The following is a 17,658-nucleotide window of genomic DNA, read 5'->3' as shown; positions in this document are numbered from 1 at the left end:
TTCATGACAATGGAGTAAAAAAAAATCAATCTTACTTTTGATATAAACGACTATTCAATATTGTTTTAAACTGCATGTTGTGCATTAAATATAATTCAATATGCCTGTTGTCAAATAAAATAATTTAGCCTTTAATTAGTTTTTTTTTTTTTCGTTTTTCACCCTTTCTCTCAATTTTTTATTTTTTTATTTTTTGGAATTTCTCTTTTTATTTTAATTTCATATTTTTTCATTAATGTATTTTCTAGTTTCTAGGGTTATAATCTTTTTTTTTTTTAAAGAGAGAGGCAGAGAAAGAGATAAAAGTAACAATATGCATTGAATTGAACGAAAATGTCATATATTTAAACCATATCATCTACTGATATCATACATTAATTTAAACCGATTGATTTAATTTTAAATGGAAAAACAAGAACAAATAGAACTAATCAAAATGTTAATTTTTTATAATTTTCCAACTGTATGGTTGTTTTTATACAGTCTCCACCCCCTAGAAGTGGATGCAACCACGCCCCCTGAATCTTGTGTTGTGCAGGGAGGAGCTATGACCAATGTGTGCAAATGAGCAAAAAGAAGGAAGGGGAACACTGTTGTTGTTTGGCACGTCCTGCACGTGCCGCCTGTGAGTCCGTGTGTCCTCAGCAGAGAGCGCCCGCGGGTCACTGACAGTCAGCTGGTGCAAACGTCACATGACTCCAGCATGGATCTCCACCAGAGACTTGAACGGACGCTCGCCCTGATGGGGAAACGAGAATCCCGGAGTGTGGGTTTGTGATAAGCGGAGCGCGAGCATGCCTACACTGCTGCAGAAGCTCCTCGGCAAGAGAGCCGTCGGTAACGACAGCCCCCGGGACATCTGTACGGCGGCGGACCAATGGTAAGACCGCGAGCACGCGCACACACTACACCTATGGATATACAGTCACGCGCTCTTCACACCTGCACGCGCCAGTCTGTGAATCTAAATAAGCGCGTTCCAGCCTGTGCGCTCTATAAGACACTCGCTTTTATATTCTCCGCGGCAGACAGCTGTTTTTTAATCTGCAAGAAACACTAGGTGATGCAAATACGTGTGAGTTTATGATCACCACTTTATTGTGTGATCGCTTGCAGGCCATAGAGTCACTTGGTCTGTGTGTGGAGCTCTGCGGTCAGCTGAGCATCAGTCCATGCGTTGTGTAACTCTTTCAAGTGCATTTATGCTTGCACAATACTTGCAAGTTGTGACAGCTTTTTACGTTGAGGGTACAACAATTCTGCATGTATGGCTTCTGCTGTGTGTTTCCTTCTTGTCAGAGTGGGTGGAGAAGAGCTTTCTGGGACAGTCACGTAGAAAGCATACAGATAAATCGAATCTTATATTTCTTTGTGTTTGCTCTCAACTGAAATTAGAAGAAACAAACATCTATATCCAAAAGCCATAGATATATAATTTAGGACAAAAATGTGTTTAAGTGTCAATTATTCAAATATAATACAAATGCAAATATATCATTTATTTGAACAAATGCGGTATAAACTGCAAAATTGTGAAATACTATTACAATTTGAAATGCATGTTTTTATGTTAATATATCATAAAATGTAATTTATTCCTGTTATGCAAAGCTGATTTTTCAGGATCATTACACCAGTCTTCAGTGTCACATGAATAGTTGCATGTTGCTTTTTTTTTTGACACCTGTGATACTTTTTAATATTCTTTGATGAATAAAAAGTAAAAAAAGAAAAGAACAGCATTTACTTAAAATCTTTTGTAACATTATACAATAACGTTCAAATGTTTGGAATCAGTAAATGTTTTTTGTTGAAAGAAATTAATACTTTAATTCAGCAAGGATGTGTAAAATTGATTAAAAGTGACAGCACAGACTTATATTGTTACAAAAGGTATCTATTTTGAATAAATGCTGTTCTTTTTAACTTTTTATTAATCAAAGAAAACTGAAAAAAGTATCACAGGTTCTAAAAAAAATATTAAGCAGCAAAAACTTTGATAAATCAGCATATTAGAATGATTTCTGGAATATCATGTGACACTGAAGACTAGAGTAATGATGCTAAAAATACAACTTTGATCACTGCAATAAATTATATTTTAAAGTAGCTATATTAAAAATAAAACACTGTTATTTTAAATTGTAATAATATTTCACAATATTACCTTTTTTTCTGTATTTTTAAACAAATAAATGCAGCCTAGATGAGCAAAAGTTTACAGTTTTAAGGATCTGGAAGTTCTGGATCACAACCCCGAAATCTTCTAAACAAATTAGTTCCTCTTCAAGTTTTTAAGTGTGACAGGAATATGCTTGCTTAATGCTTGCATGTGAATGAAAAACCTATTGCTGTTAGTTAAGCCATGTCCTTACTCTAAACTACAATTACAAATCTTTGTTTAATAACTCGTATTACTCTTTCTGATTTTATACATTGGCTAACCCACGTTTTCAAGCAGAAATAAAACATATTGGACACTTTCCAGAAACATGGTCACATGACGATTCAGCAGTTTCCAAGAAGGAAGTGACTCTGCTTACCCACTGAATACACATAAAAAAATTGATCTCAGTCTTGATTTGGAGTCACTGTTCAAAACTTATCTATTTGCAGAACTGATTTAGGTCAGAATCACTGGATTTATTAAAATATGGGCTTTGAATGGTCACTTTTACATAATAAATACTTTTACTGAAGAGAAAAGATCTTTTGTAAAATGTGAACTCTCTGAGAAAGATGTTCTTAAAATATAGATTTTTAAAAAAGTTTTTACATTAGAAATATAATTGTTGTTCGTGTGATATTCATGTTTACTAAATTAATTATAATAAGTGTGTGTGGAAAAATACAATAAAAATTTTATTTACTTTATGATGTGCTGGTTATGTTAGTTTGGACTTATGCTGACTCCTAGTCCATATTATTGTAGTATTATTTATATACTATTATAGTATTTATAATATTTTAATTATATTTTTTGTTTTTATTTTTCATTTTAGTTGTTAATTTAAGGTTTTAGAAATTTTGTTGTGCCTTTGACATTTTTATCAGTTGTTTATGTATTCTGTTTAGCTTATTCATTTTTAGTACTTCAACTTATTTCACTTAGTCGCAAAGGCATTATTTCATCAATATTTTTAAACTAATCATTTAGTTTTTTTAATTGCATTGATAACAACAGTGTTGTGCCATGTTATTTTGAACTTATACTAGCAACTAGAATTTATTTATATACCGTTATATATTACATACATACATACATTATATATTCATTTTTGATTTAGATTACATTTTTACATTTTCAGTTTTCATTTTAGTTTTTCATTTAAGTATAATAATTTTAATTTGCTTTGGAGATTTCTATTTAATTTGAATAGTTTAAATGTAATTTTTATTTCAGTTTTAGAACTTAAAAGTATTTATTTCTGTTAGTTGCCAGGCAAACAAACACACACACACTTTAAGCTTTATTTTAATTACCGAAAACATTATCTCAACAGTTATATAAACAATTCAACAGTGCACTTAATGGTTTTGATACAGTAAAGTGCAAAAGTTTTTAATGCCAATGTAGAAATCTAAAGTCTGTCAGTTTATTCTGTAAGTAAAAGTATCTCAGAAACCTTTTATTATTAGACAAAGCCAGTAGACTTTAGATGGTCACATGATCTCAAAATGTCTGCCCCCATGAGGAGACCCGCTCTTTTTCAAATCAATCTGCTTTTAACAGGCTACTGATATGATCTCAAAAGTAATATTTCTATTTTGAGAGAAAATTAACATGGACCTTCACTTTTTGAAAATGTTCACTCTGTCTTTGTGTAGGGGTGAAGCATATGACTTACTGAATATTTGTTGCAACATGCATGGCCAGTGTTAGCAAAGAGTACGCTAGTTTTAGTTTGTTTGCTGAGGTATGCAACTTTGGCCAGTGAGAGTGTCCTATGACTGTGTTTGGATCACATGCTTTGTGAGAGGGTGTGTGTGACAGTCATGTGACGTTTGAGCTGTATTCAATTAGTCATCAGACAGATACGTGTAGAAACCCTTCAGTCTCGGAACACATGCTTCCCAAAAAAACCTCCCCATCATTCTATTTTGTCTTTGATTTCATGAATGTCATCTGATTTGGAGAGCATACTTCTAGACAAAGTAAGAACCCATTGTAGCATGCATACACACACTCTCTGTAGTGTACTGAGTGGAATACCTGTGAAGATGAAGATTAAGAGTCGCAAGAAAAGCACTGCAAGGAGGTTGTTCATTCCAGAGGACGCTCCATGGAACAGGTACACTGTGTGTGTGTGCACTTTTTGAGCCACTGTACAAATATGGTAACCTTTTTGTTTGCTTATGAGAGGAATCTGTGCTAAAGAGTGTTTTGCGTGTGCGTGTGCATGTGTATAGTAATATAATAGTTCTTGAAGAGTTGTTCAAACACAGTCGAATGTGTAACACAGACTCTGAGACTTCTTCAACTTCTGTGCTAAAAATTAATAAAGAAACAAGAAAATATCAAATATGTACTAAAATATGCAGCTTTGACCATCCTCAGCCACTAATATTCAAGAGTCGCTTATGATTTTGCGTTGCTTCTGCCTAAATCAAAATAATCAGCATTAGAGCAGTGTTTATACATATAAAGTAAATATGAGTATATAAAAAATTTAAATTATATTCATCATTGAATTTCGAAATAATCTATTCTTGCAATATCTATATTCAAAAATCTTATTTAAAACATTGATTTCATAATTAAAATTAAAATATAAATAATTTCAATAGAAAACAAAACATTAATTTCATAAACCTCTTTTTGAGGTTTATTTCTGCATCTTCGTATTTATTATTTTGAATTTGTGAATGAAAGTTGTCAGATTTCACTCAGCTCATCTGAGATAGTTTCAGCTGTCAATCAATGTGTGTCTGTGTGAACCACAGTGGTCATGTGACACAGCTGTTGATGTTCATGTGACCTGAAGTATGAGGAAAATCCCAAAAAGGCTAATTCATTCTTTGCTTTTTAAAACTGAATCACTTAGTTGTTAGTCAGGTGTGTTTTAGTAACAGTTAGTTAGGTGTGTCTAGAGGTGTGTATGTACAGATTTGGCTACACTTATGAGGAACAAATGTTTGAAAATGTCCTCACAAATATAATGTAAAGGGGTTTGGTTTAGGATATGATGTTATTTTAGTGTAAAAGCCACTGTGTTTATGAGTTCTTACTAATATAACTTCTAGTCTCTGTTTGTGTTTGTGTTAATGTGTAGTGGCAGTACCATCCCAAGCAAGTGTTTTTCTCTCTCTCTTTCCCTCCATCCATCTGTCTCTCTCTTATATACTGGCACACACACTCACGCACGCAAAGTCTCAGTAAGAGAGGATAAAGAGAGCCTGTGCCCTCTGTGTGTGTGAAGGATAAAGGGAGCCTGTGCATAGCAATGTATTGTCCAGCAGCTGGGTTAGAAAAGACTGAGCAACATGTAGTCTAACACACACTCACACTAACACTAAGCAGTCCATATACAAAGTCCGTACACTCGACGCAAACAGACACACAGTGATTGCAAACTCACACATGAACACTGATAAAACAAACACACTGCATCATCTACACAGTCAGAGAGAAGGAGTTCTGCCGACACCGCGTGTGTGTGTGTGTGTGTGTGTGTGTGTGAGGTTTTGTGTGACTTGTGCACTCAGAGCTCAGACAAGCAGTGATGGAGACTGTGTGCCTGTGTTTTCCATCGTTAGACTTTGGTGATCTTCTGATGTTTAATAGAAGAAACATGCAACTGTGTGAATGGTCCACTTTTCGTGCCTTTAGCTGCTCTCTTGTGGATGTTATTTATACCTATTCTGGATGTATATGTTGTGCTTGGAGGATGAAAATCAATGTCTGATCACTTTATCATACACCAGGATGGAAAGCAGGTAGGGGGTGTGTGTTTGTGTGAAGAAAATGTGTTTTTGCTTTTTACGTAGGGTGCAATTAAATATTGAAAGTTCTTGCAGTTTTATGGGTTTGATGAAAGCTGTCATTATTTACTCGCTCTCATGTAATTCCAGATTTTTTTTCCAGTGGAACACAAAAAAGATATTTTGAAGATTGTTCATGCTTCTCTTTGACATGCAGTGTCAGTGATTGATGAACAGGGAGTGACAAGCTCAGAAATATAAAAATATAGCACTATGAATATAGTCCAAACGAGTCACAGTTTAAAGGTTTGGTGTAAGTAAGATTTAATAATAATAATAATACTTTATTTTTCAGCTAGGATGCATTCAGTTGATCAAAATTGTCGCTTAAGACTTTTACACAAAATTAATATTTTTTACAAAACTTCTATTGATCACTGAATCCAGAAAAAAATCTATCACAGTTTCCACAAAAATAAAAGAATAATTGTTTATTAAGCAGCAAATCAGCATATTAGTCTGATTTCTGAAGTAATGATGCTGACAGTTTACAATATATTAAACTAGTAAACAGTTATTTTTAAATATAATAATATTTCACAATATGAGTGTTTTAACATTTTTAATCAAGGGACTCAAACATAAAAAAACTTCAAACTTAATAAATAACTGTAATTCACTGAAGATTTGCAGAATGAGTATAAATAAAGAGTGAATTTCCAATATTTTGCTTATTTTAATTGTTGATAAATTGAAAGCTAGTCATATTGGAAGGGTCAGAAACCTATTTTTGGCTCAAATGTTTTTGTTTTTGTGAAGTCCAACAGATGTCATAGAGGAAGTATTTATTATTGATCACCGTGACCTGTGTTTCTCTCTCTTTTAGTTGGGCATCTGCTGAGTTTGACCTAGCTCAGATCAGGTTGATAGTGTATCAAGACTGTGAGAGAAGAGGGCGCCAGGTTCTCTTTGACTCCAAAGCAATACACAAACTGGACACATCCGAGCCGGTAAGTTGCTAATGTGGTCTGTGTGTCTGAGGGGGTCTGAGAGCACTGTTTTGGGAGGAGTCACATGCTCTGTAATCCAGCTTCCTTGGATCTCATGACAGGTGTGACTGCTCAGCTAACTGGGTCAAAGCATTTAACACTCACTCACGAGAGTGTGTGTGTGTGGGTGTGTGTGTGTAGGTTGCATCTTGATATTACGGTTTAATAAAGGATATCCAGTTTTAGTATGATTTAGAAATGTTTTTATTATACGCTTTTCCTGTTAGTGATGTTTTTGGATGTTTAGATTGTCATGTCTTGGGAAATCAGACTTTTTCTGGAAGGTGGAAGACACATGCAAAAAAAATAAAAATACACAGAAGAGCTTACCATAAGAATAAAATGTGGGAAACCTTCTGAAGGATCCCATCATTAGGAAAGTTCAGCTGGTCAGGTTCGCATTTCACACGCAAAGGAAACCGATCAAAAAACAAGTCAAGTTATGACTTTCTGCCACAAAGGAAAAACCCTAGACCTCAGGGAATAATAATAAAAAAAATGGCCTGTTTAGTTTATTTATGGTAAAAGTGTTTTCTCATGTAAACTGAATTTTCTTGACAATATGCATACTGTATTTTCACTGTTGCTTGAACATAGACTTAAATCAAAGCAGTATTTTTTTGAATGTCCACCCATCTACACTCGTCCATCTAGACCGTTGTTATTGGATGTCTCTGGCTCTCTCTGAACAGAGTGTGATTTATTGTCAGTAAGTTGTCACATGATTGGTCTGTTTATTCAGCTCTTCGGCTTTTGTCACAGAGAGAGAGAGAGACAGAATTAACAGTGTGTGTGTGTACGTGTGTGTATTGCTATTGAATTGTGTCTTTTGTGGTCAAATATTGCTCTTCTTGCAAACACTTCCATACCACTGCTCATGTTTGTGTTCACGATATTTGCTCATTTAAACAGGGTTTTGACCTGCAGGTTAGAAAAAGATAACTTATATCATGCATAGCGTTAGCATTTTCAACTTGTGTGCACAAAGATACAGCAAAAAAATACAAATGCTCTGCAGTTCAAAGGTTTGGGGTTGGTAATATTTTTGTAAATGTTTTTAAAAGAAGTTGCATTCATTTGATCAAAAATTAAGGAAAACTGAAGTAGCTATTTGAAGTGTCACATGATCCTTCAGAAATCATTTTAATATTCTGATTTGCTGCTCATAAATATTTCCTGTTATTGTGAATGTAGAAAACAGCTGTGCTGCTTAATATTTTTGTGGAAACCATGATACCTTTTTCACGATTCTTTGAACAGAAAGAACATTTATTTGATCTATATTATTTATTTGAACTTGAGATTTTTATAACAACGAAAGCATCTTTCCTGCCACTTTTTATTTTTAATGAAATCTTGCTGAATTAATGCATCCTTAATTCCGTATTCAGTGAGAAATTAATTCAGTAAGTATTAATTTCAAGCATGCATACATTAATCCTTAATATGGATAAATAGTACACATTTTTGTTGCAAACATCTATTTGATTCTACATCAGCCTGTAAGAATCCAATTGTGACCGTTTCTTTTATCTTACAGACTGCTGATGAAACCAAAACCCCCCCGAACCGGAGTGGTGCTTACCATATCGGCAGTCAAGCAGGCGAGAAAGACAAGCCTCCTTCATATCAGGTGTGTGTTTGTGCCAGTGTCACAGAACTTTATCAGTCAAAAAGTGCAGAAACGCTTTCATAAACTCTAATAACAAAATTCCAACATACCCTGTGTAAGTGTGGCTTCTTAGAGCACTTTTATACCACATTTGACACATATGTGTGTTTAGTATACCAGACCAGCTCCAGATGTGACCATGCTCGGAGAAATGATGTTTGGCTCAGTTTCCATGAGTTATAAGGGTTCAACGCTTAAAATTCACCACATCCGGTGAGTATTTTGTGTAAACTTAATATATGTTGTAGGAGTCGAGACCTTCGCAGTGTGTATGTAATAATACTGTGTAACTGTGTGTGTGAAAGGTCTCCACCGCAGCTGATGGTCAGTAAGGTTTTTTCCACCCGGTCTGGAAGCAGCACTTCTGAAAGTACAAATCCGTACGTCTCTCGTTTCCTCTCATCTGCAATCTACTGCTACATGAGTCTACTCTCAGTCTGAGTCTGAGTATCACTCATTGTCTACTTTTTTTTTTTCTTTAAGGCTACAAGACAGTTTTGAGTCGATGAGCCAAACGTTTCCTAGTCACACCAGCAGCATAGGTAAGATTAGTGCAAACACTTCTTTCCTTCTCATTTTTGCACACCAGACACATAGTGAGCTACCGAGTGCCTACTGTACATAGACAGCTTTTTTAAGTCCTCATAAATGTACTCTTTTCACTAAAGCTTTTTTTTAATTATGCTGTTTTCTATGTGTTGGCCTACAAAAATATGTCATGTGTGAGCATGCACTATTCCATATTGCTCACTAATGAGGTTGCATTTTAGTGGGTGATGCTGCCTTTAAAGCAACCTTTCTCTGTTTTCCCCCAAACATACTGTTTCTCAACATGGCCATATATCACTCCTCTTTTCAGGAGTTTGCCGCGTGCCTAGCGCTCCTCTGCCCTGCCTGGCTCGGAGCGCGTCTTTCTTTGCAGGTTTGTGAGGAATGCTGAAGCAGCGTGAGCGTGTGTTGATCTCACATGCACATACCCTTTCGCTATGTTTTATTTTCTGCTGTATGCTCTGTTTGACTATTTAGCCCTTGACTGATCTTGGGCAACTCACTTAATGCACTTCCTTCCGCCTTGTTTTAACATACACTGGTGATGCAATGGTGATGCAATCACAACAGCTAAGACAATGTTATTTACACTGGATACTGATGAGCATCTCCTGTGATTTGGTTTGCAAAAAGTATTTTGCATCTGTTTACAATAAAACTTAGCGTTGTACACTCAGATCAGTGAAACTGATGTTAATACCAAGTGTGAACAGTCATTGTGGGATAGCAGCATTGTTAAGGATGCGACTGCCAGGTTTCTAGGTTACAGGGTTTAACTAGCACTTTCAGATGGGACCACGCTTTTGCAGGTGCTTGGTGTGTTTGTCTGTGTGGGATACTAACCTGCATGCTTTTTTGAAACGGGCTTGGGAACCCAGCACCTCCATCAAATCACCAACTACGTGAAGAAATGCGGACAAACTTCTTTACGTTCTTCAGAACGCAGCTCAATGTGAGAGTTTAATGACTGTTTCTCCAGCCCATAGTAATCCAGTGGACATGCCAAGCCGAGGACACAGTGAGGACGGGGACAGTGGCATTGCTCGCTCAGGTATGCACACAAAAGTACAAAGTCAGAATATATTTAATTCAAATTGGTTACATTTAACGTGCATTACTTTTTAAAAGTTTGTGGTCAGCAAGATATTTTTTGTCAAGGAAGTTAATACTTTTATGTAGCAAGGGTGCATTAAATTGATCAAAATTGACTCATGCATGTTGTCTGTGAACTCCCACTTTTCACTTCTGCAGCATCTCTGAGCAGTTTGTTGGCCACTCCCCTACCGTCACCTGGCTCCTCCTTCAGTAGTGGTTTGTCCAGCAGTTACCAACGCCGATGGCTCCGTAGCCAGGCCACCAGTCTTCAGCATGGCCCCGTGCCTCGCTGGTAAGCCCTGAATACTTAAACGAGTAAGTAAGAGATGCGAATACACAGAGGGCAGATACGAAAGATGTGGTCACTTGTGTTTCAGGAACACTGAAGAAATGTTCAGCTTGTCTGACGAGAGCTGCACCTCCAACCCTACGATGATCCGGAGGAAGAAGATTGCCATCAGCATCATCATCAGCCTGCCGGAAAGAGAAGAGGAAAACCACAATTTCCAGGAGTTTTTCTTCTCACACTTTCCTCTGTTTGAGTCTCACATGAACAGACTCAAGGCCGCCATCGAGAGGGTAAGTGTGAAAGTGCAGGAGACTGATTTATCCTATTATTCTAGTAGGGAGGGGGTGCAAACAAATTGATTTGACAATGTATTACACATTTTTTTTCCCAGATGTTTCTGGATTTGATAGCAAACTCATTGGAATTTATATATATATATATATATATATATATATATATATATATATATATATATATATATATATATATATATATATATATATATATATATTTTTTTTTTTTTTTTAAGAAAAGCATGGTGTAGAAAATAGGCTTAACTATCAGTATTTTATAGACCAAAGAAAATTACCAACTAGACTGATAATGGGTAATTATGCCCACTTATTCTGATTATATGGGTGGGTCAGACATATTTTAGTACAGCTTTTATGCAGAATCTAGAGCAACCATACATGCACTTATTTTATTATTTTTTTGCTATTGACATGCTCTCTATAGTCCTCATATATTTATATGAAATGCATATTTTGACAGTTTTCTGTAGATTCCATTTATATGCTATATGCTATAATAATCCTAATGCATGCACTCTATTTAGCAATCCACTGTTCAGATCATTGAAATTTTACGCTGAAGAGGAATTTGACTTCCTGAATAAACTTGTAATGTGCCTAATTATTTTTATTAAACATGTATACTTTCTCCTTAAGTTCAAACTATCTGTTGGCTTATTTTTCAGGCTATGATTGTGTGCAGAAGGATAGCAGAGTCCAGTCAGCGAGTGCAGGTCTATCTGTGTCGCGTGATGGAAGCACTGGGAGAATTCAGGTGCTGATTTTATTACACTCTTGATATATCTGTGCATGTATGATCTCTTTAACTGCAGTTTATTATTTTTGTAGCAGTAACGATGAATTTAAGCCGTCAGCAATGGTATTTGAATTAAACATTTTAAGTAATGCTTTAATGTGCCTCTTGTTCTGCCACTTTAAAACTCTTTTGAATCTTGGTGCGTCCTACAGTATTAAACTTCCTTTATGATTCATGACCAACTTGGTGCAGAAGATGTTGTCACAGAAGCCCTCAAGTTTGAGAGATACAAGTCTTGGGTTTGAGTCTCATCTGGTTCTCTGTTGGATTTAGGATGACGGTGTGGAACCTGTATATGGCTCCCCGCATCAGCGAGCCAGTCTGGCTTTCCATGATATCCCAAAGTACAGAGCGAAGTCTACTGTGTCAGCGCTTCCTGAAGGAGATGAGTTTGCTGATGGAACACGGAGCCAAGAGCCAGTCAGTGATCTTTAACCTTTCGACTAAACATATTACTTCAAATCTTTAACCCTGTTCTTTTACTAGTACTGTGTAATCAAAGGGATAATTGGAAAATCAATTATTTGTTTCCATCACCATCACTGATCCTAAGCGTGTCAGGAAACACAATTGGCCAGGTGTGTCTGTGTGGCAGTCAGCTATCATGAACAACTTCCTCTTGATTGCCTTATCATGTTGAGTTCTGATAGGACACTCATGAACCATTCCTCTCATTTTTGTCTAGGTTTCTCTCAGCTCTCCTTACTGCTGTTCTCACACATCACTTAGCATGGGTTCCCACAGTGATGCCCAGCAACCTGCCGCCAATCAGATCTGCCTGTCAGAAACCAGCCTCCCAGACGGTGGACCAGTTGGCTAAATCTCACCCGTACAACCCACTGTGGGCTCAGTTAGGTAAGAATGAATATAGACTGATAATAATTCATATTAAATGAATCATCAGTGTGGCAGCAGTGCAGAAACAGTTTCATATTATTTAGCACTTAAGTTATGAACAATAAAAAAATAAAAAATAAATATTAAGAAAAACTGATTCATAGAAGCAATTTCGAGTCTAAATAAATTGCAAAACAGTATAAACTATATATATATGTGTTTATGTATATTATATGTGTGTGTGTGTATATATTGAGCATTGCGTTAGCAGCGCAAAATGTTGTGGGTTCGATTCCCAGGGAACACACAAACTAAAAAAAACTTAAAAAAAATGTTTAGCATGAATGCACTGTAAGTCGCTTTGGATAAAGCGTCTGCTAAATGCATAAATGTAAATGAAGGTCAAACTGTAATTGCCAGATCCTTTGTTGAAGACCCCTGGTCTACTTGCGGTCTCGTTTTTACTGTGATTTCATTTCCTTAATGACTTAACTTGACTTATTTGAACTTTCACTTTGAAAAAGTTTCAAAAAGAAAGTTTAAATGACTAGTCCTGCATATGTTTTAATTTGCAGTGATTCCCCAGTTTTATGTTGCTTGTTGTGTGTTGTTGTTCAGGTGATCTGTATGGTGCTTTGGGCTCTCCTGAGAGAGTGTGTCGAACAGTGGTTGTGGGACGCAGGAGGGAACTGGTTCAGCGAGTCTTGTATGTTCTGTCCTACTTCATTCGCTGCTCAGACCTGCAGGAACATGTGCAACCACAGATGGACAATCCAGCCAGTCCCTGCACCTCTCAAACCACTGATCCCACCCCTGAAAAACCAGACCCTTTAAAGCCTACTGCTTGTGTTATTGGAACGAGTGAAAAAGCACTGAACTCTGACTTGGGTAATGCTATTCGGGGCACCTCAGTAGAACAAAACCATGAGATACTTTTGACTGATACTAAATCAACCAGTCCATCCCCCAGCGTGGACTTGACCGCTGTCAGGCCTGAATTTACAGAAATGGCACAGGAATGTTTCGGAGAAGACAGTGACTCTGTTGGGGGCGGATTAGAGCACATTTTGGCCAATCAGAGTCCTCTTTTGCATCGGGTGCAGTTTCACATTGGCAGTCCCAGTGAGATGGCGAATTACGGACAACCCGGGGGTCTGACTGGGGCAGGGTGTGGACGCGGACTGGACAGGAAGTTGCATCAAAGGCTTTTGAGTGACATACAGAGGAACGAGAGTTCAGATAGTGCACTAGGTGACAGTGATGATGAGGAAGCACTGTACGTGACTACAGAACAAAACGAGTACGAGTTACCTCTACCAAGGCAAGTGCAAACCAATTTTAACATGGACACTCTACTAATGTAAAGGGGTCATATGATGGGGTATTATATTATATTTGATCTTTTGGGAGTCATTGTACTATGAAAACAAACCATAACATTCTCCAGAGTCCGAAAAGACCTTTTATTGAAACTTAAGCTGCAAAAACAGCTTCCTTGCAAACCATTGATGTAAGACACATTAATACATTTGAACATATGATCGTTTATATCTATGTGTCAGTGTTGCATTATATTCAATGTTCAAAAACTTGGTCGACCCAGTTATGATGAGAAAATAAGATTCTATCTGCCCATTGTAGTGATAAGAGCCACGAGGACTGCACTAACCTAGTGTGTTTGTTTCTGTGTAGTTGTCTGGTAGAGAGTCGAGCCAATGTTAATCATTTTGGGCGTTCATTGCTGGGTGGGTACTGTCCTCAGTACATGCCTGACTTTGCCTTGCATGGCATCAGTTCTGATCTCAGGCTCAAACAGTGCCTCATGGCTGACCTCGAACACACTGTTCTCGTAAGTACAATTACATTTACAGTTAATACAGCAAATAGGAAAGGATTCATGTATGTTGAGTGTCATAAGCATGCTCTTGTTTTTATGTTTTGCATGTGTAATTAAATCTGATTTTCTTGTTCAAAGTTTTAATTTTTACACAAAATGTCATATTTTTGAAATAGCCTACTTTAGAGTGAAGTATGCATCTCTGTGTTTGTGCAGCATCCGGCGCTGGATGAACCAGTGGCCGAGGCTCTGTGTATCGTGGCGGATACAGATCGAATGAGTGTGCAAGTAGTGACGAGTCAAAAGCGTGTGTGTGAGGGCGGGCGGTTGGGCAGGGACGTGATGGTGTCCAACCTCGTACACACGCTCATCACATCAGTTCTGCAGCTATATGCGCTCAACATCGCCTCCGACTTTGTAAGTATCCTTAACAGACACATACAGGCATATTAACAATGCAATGTCATGTATGGTTATCTACACTAAACGGGGTCTATAAAGAAATTGATACTTTTATTCAGCAAGGATGTGTTAAATGTATTAAAAATGATGGTTAGGTCTTTAACATTAATGCAAAAAATACTTTCTATTCATCAAAGAATCTTGAAAATAAAATATTACACTTTCCACAAAAATATTAAGCAGCACAATTGTTTTCAACATAAATATAAAAATAGTTTCTAGAGCACCAAATCAGCATAATGTTTTTTATAGAAAAGGATTCTGAAAATCCAGCTTTGCCATCACAAAAAAAGCTTTTTAAAATAGAATAAAAAATTAATACTGTTTTACTATTGTAGATTCTGATTTTTTTTTTTGTGTGTGTGTGTGTGTGTGTGCAAACATCATCTCAGTGTGTGATGCATCTGGAAGACCGGTTACAGGAGGTGTATTTTAAGAGTCGATCCTTGGCAGAATATCTGAGGGGACAAACCAGGGTCCATGTGAAAGAACTGGGGTTGACACTGGGGTAAGATCACACTACTCACCTACTCTGACTCTGATCCTACACTTTAAGCAACTGTATGTACTTTTCTTTTAGCATGAATTATCAAAATCATTCTGATGGTACACTAACTTCTAATAAGGCTTCTGTTTGATCTCACACTGAGTTTGGCGAGCATGTCCTAAATTCAGTGGAAATGCATGTGTAAAACTATGCCCTGTTATTACGACAGTCTGATTGTGCCACGGTTAAAAAGGTAATTCCTGCTAGAATTTTGCATTCTTTTTATCTCATAATTAAAAAAAAAAATGTCTCTGAATTCTGAGTTCTGAGAATAAAGAAATAAAAAAATTTAATCGTGACGTTTATATCACAGTTCTGAGAAAAAAGCCATTATTGCGAAATATAAACTCATCGCAATTACCTTTTATTTATGTTTATTCTGATGTAAACTCATGGCAGAAACAACCTTCCATAGAATTCCACTCACTGTAGCGTACTCTAATGTACACAAAACGACATACGGTTGCTTTAAGTCATGCATTTTGGTATTCATTAATGCATAAAGCATGAGAAGAAATGTGCAAATGTACACTTATCTATTTCTTTTTTCAGGATTGAGTCCAGTGACATTCCATTGGTTGCCGCAGTGGCCAGCACACACTCGCCCTACGTGGCCCAGATCCTTCTTTAAATAGACCATGCAAGATTTATTACACTTTTAGGACCAATCAAAATGTGTTCCTGTTCTGCGTGGACCAGCAAGGATCTGACCACTATCAGATGACCACACCAATCATGATGCACTGTGCTCGACAACCAATCAGAGCCTACACCCAGCCTTAATATGCCAATCAGAATGCATCGTTTGTCCAGCTGACTGTCTTTTCGGTGTATGTAGGTACAAATGTGTATGCTTTAATCTCAGAAAGCTGAGAACGTTTACAGAATGGGGGAAGAGGTAGATTGGAGTGTGATATTAAACTGTTACTGTTCATCACTGGTCAGTCCACAGATCGTGGATTACAGTATTAATCTGGTGCTACTATTGTGTCCAAGGCTTACTAAAGCACACGCACACTTTTGCGCTCTGTCCTTGTGAATGCTTTGTTTCTTTCAGTGCTGTATTGCACTGACAGACAAGTGTCACAGCAATAGAACCCCAGGTTTGTGACACTAGAAATAAAATACATTTTTTTTTTATTGTTCCACTTTAAAGACCTAGAGAAAGATGGTTATTTTTTATATTTTCGAAGAATATTCTACCTCAAGTAAAGGATCTGAAAAGTGGTCTGTTGTGAATTTATGGGATTGAATGCAGTGTGCAGGTATTGTCATTGAGTATATACTAAAAAGCTGCATTTCGGATTGAAACAAGCCTGTTTTACATGTCTCTAGTGTATTTCTGTACTAAAGGTAAATGTAAAATTGTCTAGCATTTTTATAATTTTTTTTTTATCAAGGTTGAACTTTTAACACTAAGGTTTTGCCACTTTCAGTAGTCTCTTGTTTTTCTTTTGGTCTGTTTTGTGCATGGTGTTTACACGTATGGTTGAATGCAGTTGTCTATGACAATAGGAATAAATTAAATAAATTGTCAAGAACTTGATAACTCTGTATTTTGTACTTGTATCTTCTTTTTCATGGTCCAGTTTGATATTAGATTATGATAGCAACCTTATATAGAGTTAAAGTTATCTTCGTGGTTCGTTCATGGACAATCATTAAGTTTGAACTATGATTTTGAACTATTTTTTTAGGGAGGTGTATGAAGTTCAAACTCATGTGTTTTTTTTAAAGTAAATTAGTATTAGTTTCTAATGAGATATTACTTAAATTCTAATTCATTGAGGTGGTAAATAGATTTTTAAATATAATAAGGAACAATTAGTTACTAAAATAAAGTGATGCAGCATCATTAAGAACAAACATTATCTTACAATGAACAAAAATCTATTTAGAAATGAATGTACTTCATTTAAATTATACATTTAAGTTGACCAATAGCTTTAATGTTTGGTAATGTTCATAATTACATATTCTAACACGGTCTACAAAAATAACGAAATTCTTATAATATGTACCTGTCTTTTTGTTTATTTATTTATTTATTTTTTTTGATACTCCAGAAGTTTAATACTTAGGTATTTTTCTAACCAGCTACTCTTTTTGTTCACTATCTGATGTCTTTATTTTTGCTTAATATTACGATTTGCTACTTTTTCCACCTCACTCAGCTTACTCATAATAAATAAAAGTAGATACATTGAGAATAGGTTGGGGTTTTGTCCATAATTTAATTATGTTAAACCAGTATTCTTCAAACTATCATATTTTGTGCTCTGCAGAAGC

General features: G+C 36.3%; 1 protein-coding gene across 4 annotated transcripts; it reads left to right on the top strand.

Moving 5' to 3' along the window:
• Positions 1 to 617: 617 nt before the first annotated feature.
• On the top strand, positions 618 to 16,925 carry LOC127961967 (folliculin-interacting protein 2). 4 transcript variants are annotated; one of them, XM_052561504.1, is made up of 18 exons: positions 619 to 880; positions 6,809 to 6,932; positions 8,512 to 8,604; positions 8,756 to 8,856; positions 8,949 to 9,023; positions 9,127 to 9,185; positions 9,503 to 9,565; positions 10,172 to 10,243; positions 10,444 to 10,579; positions 10,665 to 10,866; positions 11,556 to 11,644; positions 11,960 to 12,106; positions 12,372 to 12,541; positions 13,142 to 13,844; positions 14,216 to 14,372; positions 14,577 to 14,777; positions 15,215 to 15,330; positions 15,922 to 16,925. In XM_052561504.1, exons 1-18 carry the CDS (start codon positions 795 to 797, stop codon positions 15,998 to 16,000), a joined length of 2,673 nt encoding a protein of 890 aa, XP_052417464.1. In that variant the 5' UTR covers positions 619 to 794; the 3' UTR covers positions 16,001 to 16,925. The 4 variants fall into 4 exon arrangements, with proteins under 4 accessions (XP_052417542.1, XP_052417464.1, XP_052417297.1 ...); XM_052561337.1 differs by lacking the exon at positions 619 to 880 and adding an exon at positions 3,378 to 4,292; XM_052561582.1 differs by lacking the exon at positions 9,503 to 9,565 and having other exon boundaries at positions 618 to 880.
• The last annotated feature ends 733 nt before the right edge of the window (positions 16,926 to 17,658 follow it).

This window comes from Carassius gibelio, chromosome A1, assembly GCF_023724105.1.
Source record: "Carassius gibelio isolate Cgi1373 ecotype wild population from Czech Republic chromosome A1, carGib1.2-hapl.c, whole genome shotgun sequence".
Classification (NCBI taxonomy): Eukaryota; Metazoa; Chordata; class Actinopteri; order Cypriniformes; family Cyprinidae; genus Carassius; species Carassius gibelio.
The sequence above is the reverse complement of the archived record's forward strand: the minus strand, read 5'-3'. Positions and strand labels throughout refer to the sequence as shown.